The following is a 9,139-nucleotide window of genomic DNA, read 5'->3' as shown; positions in this document are numbered from 1 at the left end:
ACTTTTGAGGTTGGGGATTCGGTTTTGCTTAAAGTCTCGCCGTGGAAGGGACTTATAAGATTTGGTAAAAGAGGAAAGTTGAGTCCAAGGTTTATTGGACCGTTTAAAGTTCTTCAGAGGATTGGGAACCAAGCTTACAAGCTCGAATTACCCGAAGAACTGAATGGAATTCACAAGACTTTTCATGTGTGTTATTTGAGGAAGTTCACGGGAGAAGTTCCCGACATAATTCCAATTTCTGAATTGAGAATTGATGAGAACAAAAGGTTGATTGAAGAACCAGAGGCAATTGTTGACCGAAAGAATAAGAAATTGCGACGCAAGATGGTTGGGTTAGTGCTTGTCCGATGGAAACACACGAATGGGCCGAATCTCACCTGGGAGACGGAGAGTGACATGATGGGTCGCTATCCGCATTTGTTTGTTGATGTGTGATTCCGGGGACGGAATCATTCTAAGGTGGAGAGAATTGTAACGCCTGTGTTTCCGGGCTTGCCGTTCTTAGCAATATAATAGTCCAGGTTAACCTTTGTAACCCGTTTTGAAATAATAAGATTGTATTATTTGAGTATTATGTGTTTTGTGCTTAATTGCTTAATTATGTGGTCTGATTAATTAAGAATAAAAATAAGCATCAAAATTTAAGAGTGAAATAAATTTAATATCTTTGGTTAATGTTGTAGTAGTTGAAACGAGGTTTCCGAATATATATAGAACGCCCAAATCTGACTTCGTATGAGGAAGTTATGATTTATCGAAGTTCCGGCTTAGCAGTGTGCAGCCCGAAATACTCGATTTGAGATCGAGCGGTTGTTAGCCGAAGCAATCTAAACGAGGATCGAAGGTCTCGTTGTTGGTAGCAAAGCGATAAAAAGTTAGGCGAGAACGGACGTCAAACGAAGAAGTTATGAATTTATAACGAAAGTTTCTGTCGCGGCCTATTAAAAATAATTAATAAAAATAAAGTCAAAATTAGCCGACGGAGTCTAAACGAAAGTCGTAGAGCATGGTCTCACCTTTCCGTGGATATAAAGAACGTCGAAAACGGAGTTCGTATGAAGAAGTTATGAATTTCCGAAGTTTATTAATCATTTAGTAATTAAATTTAATTATAAATCGAAGGTATTATCCGAAGCCGTGTCACCGGTGTAATCCGGAGTACGCCCCGCGTACGAGGTTACGCTATCGCGTAACTCCGATAGTGTCGACACTTCGGATGACGCATGCAATGACGATTTCGGACGCGTACGCGCTGCGTACGCCTGTACGCCCCGCGTACTCCGAGGCTCCAGCCTCTATATAAAGGATCCGAAGGCAGCCTCATTTGTTGTTCAATTTCTTCTCTTCTCTCTAGTCTTTTGCATCGTTTTTCGTGCCGAAGCTACCCCGAAGCCCCGGTATCATACTCTATCCCCGAGGCAAGTCCCGAGACCCCGAAGATCCCGAGAAGCGCGGTTCCCGAGTCGAAGCTCTGCCCGCGAGAAGTTCGATTTTCGAAGAGATCTTCCAGATCTGCTGAGGAATACTACTTCTATAAGCCGTAGTGCTGTCGGATCATCTTCTGATCAAGTGAGTGTGTAGTTATTTCTTCTAATACAATAATACGAAGTATTTTATATAAAAATACGTGCTATGTGTATATATTTGGTTGTGTTATGTGTGAATGAGTATTCACTCTCTTCTATCTTATAGATCTGCTTATTTCTTTATGAGATATGTGTTATGTGTGTATGCCTCATCTGTTATGTGACATATGTGTTGATTAAAGCATGCTATACAGGTTTTTCTTTAAACTACATATGAAAATATATATTTTTATCTACTAATATGTTGGGTAGAACATGGGTAGATAGTTGGTGTGTAATAAACAGATGAGAGGCCTCGATGTTGTTATTGTTGTTGATCTAGTTATTCAGCAGAGTATGGATAACGACCACGGACTCTTTCTAGACAGTCCAGTGGAACGCTAGCAGGTTCATAACCTGTAGGTGTTGTGAACGATGTGTTCACCGGTGTACTCTATCCCCCTCATGGTTGCCTTTAGGATATCTATTGTTGAGGAAACCCATTCGCAGTGATGTCCGTCCCGATGAAAATCCTAGATTAGGTCCCTTGAGATAGTTGTTTTAGGGACGTAAAGTGAGGATAACGGGAATGGGTAATCGGGATAGTGATTGGTTGGTGAAATTAAATATAACTTATTTATTGTGGGTTGAAAACCCTATATGCTCACCAGGCTCCCAAGCCTGACCCACTCAGTTTTATTTGTATTACAGGAAGTGGCACAAGGGCGTAAGATGGATGGATCATCTTGTTGTTTTGTTTACAAGTCTGTATATGTATATATTTATTGAATGACTTGTAATGTTTATCGTTTATGCTTTATGGTCTGTATCGGAACATGACATCCCGAGTTTTGATTATATAATGAAATGCATCTCTTGATGAAATGCTTTGATAAATATTATTTTATCATGTTTTGTTTTGGGAACAAATTCCGCAACTCTTTCAAATCAAAAGGATTTACTCTGAAAATATTTAAAAGCATAAATGAAAATCGGTCTTTTCTGGCCGAGATTTTGGGGATGTCACAGTATCTAGCGACCATGCTTAGGGGACCCCATGCTTTTTCGGATTGCAAATATTTGCATTTGAGGTGTTGTGCTCATATCATAAATCTTGTGGTTAGGGACGGGTTAGAAGAACATTTTAGTTCCATCACAAAGATCCGAAATGCTGTGAAGTATGTGAGGTCATCGGGTGCTAGGTTTGCTACATTCCTAGATTGTGTTGAGAAAGTGAAGATTAATTGTAGTAAGAAACCATCCCTTGATGTTGACACAAGATGGAATTCTACATTTTTGATGTTAGAGACGGCAGAAAAGTATGAGGCGGCGTTTGATAGGTATTTTATATACTATTAAGTATGATATATATATATATATATATATATATATATATATATATATATATATATATATATATATATATTTTATAATTTACATACTAATGTTTTTATTGAATTTTATTTTGTATTGTAGGCTTCTTGCGATTGATAGTGGTTTTAAAACTTTTTGTGGAAGTGAGGTTGATGATGGTGAAGTGACTACGAGAAAAAGAAGAAGAAATGAGAAAGTTGTGGGGACTCCCGATGCCGACGATTGGGAGGTTGCTAGGTATATATATATATATATATATATATATATATATATATATATATATATATATATTACTTCAATTATGAAATTTGATATTGTTTAATTGCTTTGGTAGGTATTTTATCGACTATTTGAGGATCTTTTACAATGTCACAAAAAAGATATCCGGGTCCAAGTATGTGACAGCAAATATATTTTTTAAGGAACTTGTGACAATGCAAGCAAGCATAACTAGAATGTGTGCAAGCACAGACGAGAAAAAGAAAAAGATGGCAAAGTCGATGAAAGAAAAATACGACAAATATTGGGACAACATTGAGAACATGAACTTCATGCTTCACATTGCTGTCGTTTTAGATCCCCGCAACAAGATGTGTTATTTGGAGTATTGCTTGGAGTTGATTTATGGTAAGAATTCTACCAAAACAAAAACAATTTTGGAGCATGTCAACAAAACACTAGAGGACTTGTTTCAACACTTCAAGAACAAGACGGAGAGAGAAAGATGTGAAAAGACAAGGAGTGCATCGTCTTCTACACCTAGTTATTTTGATTTTGAGCATGGAGTTGATATGGAAGACGATTTTGAAAGGTTTATGGAACAACGTGGACATGGGGTTAATAAAACAGAGCTTGAGATTTATTTATCAGATGGGATGGAAAAACGGGCGGAGGATTTCCAGATTTTGGGGTGGTGGAAATCTAATTCAACAAAGTTTCCTGTACTTTCTGAAGTGGCGAAACTTGTTTTAGGAATGCCAATCTCCACAGTTGCATCAGAGTCGGCATTCAGTACTGGCGGGAGGGTGATTGATGAAAGTAGAAGCTCCCTTACACATGTGACTGCCGAAGCTCTGATTTGTGCACAAGATTGGATACGGGACACCCCAATTGATATCCAGTTTAAAAATATGACGACTTTATATATGGAAGAGACGCGAGAGAAGTTGGTGCCAATAGAAACCGGTAAATATTTTACTATTTTTTACATAATTATAAGTTTGTAATTATATATGTTTATAATTAATTAATTACATACTATTGTTTTGTGTTTGTAGAGGAATTGGGGTGTGGTCAAGGGAGTTGCATGGATGAGGATTTTACTTGAATTTTAAAGGTTTATAACTTAATTATTTTAATTTTATACTTTTACACAAGTTTATTGCTCAATAATCATTAATCAATACTAATGTTTTTTGGTTTGTAGATGAATGAGGAAGTCGTGAAGAGATTTACATGGATATGGATTGAAGATTCGTGTTTGCGTGTTTTGGACTTTTGGTTGTAATCGACTATTTAACTATTTCGGACTTTGTGTTTTAGTGATTGTGTGTTAATGTGTTTGGTTGTAATCGTCTAATTGACAATTTTGGACTTTTGTGCTTTAGTTTGATTGTATGTTTGGTTGTAATAGACAATTTGGTTGTAAAACTCATGTTTTTTGAAGTATTCAACTTCAATTAAGTGTTTTTTGAATTATTTAACTTATTGCTCCATTTCTGGAAAATGGGTTTAAACCCAAAACCCATGGGTTTAAACCCAGAAACCGTAAGTGTATGGGTTGAACCCAAGAAACCGAGAAACCGCCCAAACCGATAATAGAACCCGAGAAACCGAACCGACCAGAAACCGATGCCATTGGGTTCTGAAAACCAGAAACCGATCATTTACGGGTTGGGTTGGGTTGGGGTCCAAAACCGACCCAAACCGACCCATGCACAGCCCTAGTACACACAAGATGGAGTTATGGTTTGAGGATCCTGGATTTTTATTCAACAATTTATGGGTATGTGTTTTTGATAATTTGATACTTTGGGGTTTTTGTGAAAAGTGTTAATGAGAATTATGTGATTTTAAAATGAAAATTTTGTTTGAAAATTTACGGTGTTACATTTGATATATTTGATCAAATTCAATGATTATAAGATTTTTTTAATATATATAAAATAGTCATGCCTTGAAAATTTTCATGGCTCGCTATGGCTTAACTTTGACAGTGTCGCCAAGTTCACGCCTCACGTTATTTAGAACTTTGGTCCATACTGACCAAAGATCCGAGATAAGTGGAAATGAGTCCTAGAAAATTGGAAATGACCAATCATTTAACTTATGTCCAAGATGAGTGGAAATTACAAAACTGACCAAAAAGACCAAAAGGACCAAATGTTAGTTGTTAAAGAGAGTACATGTTGCCATATTGACCAAAACTGGCCAGATGTGCACGACGTGGGTGAAACGTTGATAGAGTTCATTTTGCTTGTAGTTGTTTTGTTGTTTTTTCTGACATATTTTCCTCATTGGAAATATGTGGGAAAAATCACATTTTCTAGTAGTGTATATTGTTGCCTCTACGACCACTAACCACCTTATGTATCGTTGCTTCTTACGTGCATCATTTCCTCTCATTGTGATTGTCGACGTCGTCTTCTTCATCGTCTGTGGTTCAGGCCATTATTGTTGTCATATCCTTGTATCACCATTATCATGTTGTTTTCAACTGTGAATCTCTAATTACTACTTCTCCATGATTTATTTATTTATTAATTCACCATGCCTTCCCCTGTCTCCTCTTCAACCACCCTCCTTTCCGTTAGCATCCTTTTATATTCTCTAACTAATGTTTATCAATATTGAAATTTAAAACACTTAGTTAATGTCTCAGATGATAAATTTTGGTTAATGGCTCAGATGATAAATTTTGGCACCATATTTTCTTATGTATTTTTGTAGCACCTGGTTCTTGGTATGTATTCTATTATTAAATCTTCATTTTTTTGCATTTTTAGCCTTGGACTCGGCGAGTTGAAGGACTGACTCGCCGAGTAGAAGCGGGATGAGGCGCGGGGTTTAAGCTGCGGACTCGGCGAGTAGCCACTATTTGGACAAAAACCCTAATCCAGGGGTTTGCACTCTATTTAAACAACCTTATGCAGCCTCCTTTCCCCTTTATGCTCCCAAATACTCCTCATAGCAGACCCTAGCCCTTTTTGAGAAGATCTAAGGCTTTTTGAGTGATTCTTGTGAGTTTCGACCTCAAGGAAGAAGGAAGAGCATAGAAGGATCAAGAGGGGACTGAAGGATTCGAGTTTGGTTCATCATTTGCAGTCTTTGGAAGGTATAAAGTCTGAACCTTGCTCATTCATTTGTTAGACCCCTCTTTGAGGTGATTTAGGGCTTTTATAAGCCATTTTTGGTGGCCAACCATGTTGCAAACATGGTTGGGGGGTTGGGCTTCTGTATCATGTCATTTTATGAGTCACAAGTCAGATCTAGGTTGCTTTTTGCACCAAGGAAGGCCCCATGCAACAAAAGAACCATTTTAGAGCCTTTTAAGCTCTAATGTCCCATGCATGCACATAAGGTTTGTAACTTTACGTGCTAGATTGAGTTTAGGGGCCTGGATCTATCTTTTGGGTTAAGTGTTGTACATCAGAAATTGAAGTTCTTAGTAAGGAATGTGATAGACTCGGCGAGTCCAAGGGTTTTGGTCCCATATCAGTGAGGGTCATAAGGGCCAGTTGAGTGTGGAAGGGTTTTAGGAGTCCCGGGGAGTGACCCAACGTTATGGACTAAGCAAAGTGTTCTGGGAATTCATGGTACTCGGCGAGTGCATGAACGGACTCGACGAGTCCAAGACAATCTTCATGGTACTCGGCGAGTCGAGGACAGAACGTGTTCATAGGATGAAGAGTAACTCGACGAGTTGTTCATACAACTCGACAAGTCAAGACAGGACATAAGTATCAGTTGATGACAAACTCGATGAGTTGTTCATACAACTCGGCGAGTCGGATGTGGATTCAGTCGATGTTCATTTAAAAGGAAATCTCGTCGAGTCGTCACCTAACTCGACGAGTAGAGACGGGTATGAGGTCTGATGGAAGGATAGGGACTCGGCGAGTTGACGAGTCAACTCGGCGAGTTAGGTCAACTGGAAGTTGACTTTGTGTAACACCCCAAATTCTGGTATGTTATTTGAATATTTATTTTTCAAGTTTTCAAGAGGAACTCGACGAGTCAGTAGTCAGACTCGTCGAGTAGAGTCGGGATTTTGAGCACGTTTAAGTTGGCTACTTGGCGAGTCCATATTCTGGACTCAGCAAGTCCGCCAGTCTGGATGAAACCCTAATTTCAAGGGTTTGCACCCTATTTAAACAACTTTTTGGGACCCCAATTCAGCCCCCATCACCCCCAGATCATCCTTCTCGAAACCCTAGAACTCTCTTAGCTTTTTGTGTGTTTTGGTGTGATTCTTTGAAGATCTTGTGAGAAGATGGAAGGTAGATCAAGGGGAGGAGAAGGAGATCCAAGATCCTTGTGGCATTTCAGAGTATAGTGAGGTATAACTCGACCCTTTTCTGTTTCTATGCTTTAATCCTCTTTGGAAAGCCATTAAAGTTATTCTTGAACCATTTCTTGGCTTAGTAGTAGCATAGAGGACTCATTAAGATGAATAGTCTTCGGATGTAACTAGGTTTGAGTTCCAGAAGCTTAGATCTAATACCTTTATGGAGGCATTTTGCATGAAAGCTCTAGATCTACTCTTATAGTGTGCTTTGAGCCTTAAAACCTTCATTTGATGTTATTTACACGTAAAACTGGTTTCAAGCATAATCGAGTATATAGTGATTGCATATATACGACTCGGCGAGTCGTTCTTCAAACTCGGCGAGTCAAGTCGCGAGTCCCCTGTTTTCCCCTTTTCGAGTTATGTCGAGTGGAACCAGTGAGTGAGAGATGGACTCAGTGAGCTAGAGGTTAGACTCATTCGTGGAAGAACTCGGCGAGTCAATGCCCTGACTCGGCGAGTCCAAGGCAATCTTCATGCCTCAAGAGCAAAGTCGACGAGTTCTTCATACAACTCGGTGAGTCACGGTCAGAGTGTTCATATGTTGAAGGAGAACTCGACGAGTTGTTCATACAACTCGGTGAGTCGGATGCAGATTGGCTGGGTTTTAGTTCGAATAGGAACTCGTCGAGTCTATGCCGAACTCGACGAGTAGTATCGGGCTGAAGCAAGAAAGTGAGAGTAAGGACTCGACGAGTTGGTGACCCAACTCGACGAGTCAGGTCAACTGAATGTTGACTTTGACCGATAGGTTGACTTTGACCAAGGATAAGATAGTCTTTTTACCCTTAGTATTATTATCAGTATTTGATTGAGGGTACTTATGGAAATTGTAGCCGGGGTGAAGCCGGAGCCGCAGCAGACAGATTCCGAAGCAGTTCTTTCAGCAGCTAGGCAACGAGGTGAGTTTCCTTCCAGTAGGAACGAGTCTAAGGCCACAATGCCGGCCCGTTTAATTAGTAGTAGTTTCCGGACTTCGGTCTGTTGTAGTAGTTAGAATGTTTGATACCTTAGTGGCTCAGACAAGTTTTGCGTGTTATGTGTTTCGGGTATGGCCCGACTCAGTATGCAGTCTATGTTGTTATGCGAGTTGATATGTGCATGCTATGTTATGTTCAGTAGTTCCGGACTTCGGTCCGATGCAGTCAGTTTCGGGCTTAGGCCTAATGCAGTTAGTTCCGGACTTCGGTCCGATGTAGTTGGTTCCGGACTCGGTCCGAGGCAGTTAGTTCTGGACTTCGATCTGATGCACAGGGCAATACCCTGGTTAGTTCCGGACTTCGGTTCGATGCAGTTTCCGGGCTTCGGTCCGATGCAGTGGGCGGGGGCCCAGTAGTTGTTTATATGTTTGTTTGATATGAGGTAGTTTGGGGGAGCTCACTAAGCTTCGTGCTTACAGTTTCAATTTTGGTTTCAGGTACTTCCGCAAGTAAAGAGAAGAGCTCGTGATGATGACATCACACACACCACAGCTTCAGCTTTATTCCTGGGAGTTTTGTTCAAATACTTAGACATGATTTGATATAGTTTTTAACATGACATTTTATTATGTCTTTTGAGACATCCGACGTATGGTTTTTATTATATGACACTTAGTGTTATGACGTTTATTATATGTAAAAACAAAAAAAAT

General features: G+C 39.5%; 1 protein-coding gene across 1 annotated transcript; it reads left to right on the top strand.

Moving 5' to 3' along the window:
- The first annotated feature begins 2,635 nt into the window (after window positions 1–2,635).
- LOC128126659 (zinc finger BED domain-containing protein RICESLEEPER 3-like) lies at window positions 2,636–4,218 on the top strand. The gene is made up of 3 exons (XM_052764500.1): window positions 2,636–2,814; window positions 3,042–3,176; window positions 3,274–4,218. The coding sequence occupies exon 3, from the start codon at window positions 3,374–3,376 to the stop codon at window positions 4,163–4,165; it is 792 nt and encodes a 263-aa protein (XP_052620460.1). The 5' UTR covers window positions 2,636–2,814; window positions 3,042–3,176; window positions 3,274–3,373; the 3' UTR covers window positions 4,166–4,218.
- The last annotated feature ends 4,921 nt before the right edge of the window (window positions 4,219–9,139 follow it).

The sequence above is a fragment of the Lactuca sativa genome, chromosome 6, assembly GCF_002870075.4.
Source record: "Lactuca sativa cultivar Salinas chromosome 6, Lsat_Salinas_v11, whole genome shotgun sequence".
In the NCBI taxonomy this organism is placed as follows: domain Eukaryota; kingdom Viridiplantae; phylum Streptophyta; class Magnoliopsida; order Asterales; family Asteraceae; genus Lactuca; species Lactuca sativa.
The sequence above is the reverse complement of the archived record's forward strand: the minus strand, read 5'-3'. Positions and strand labels throughout refer to the sequence as shown.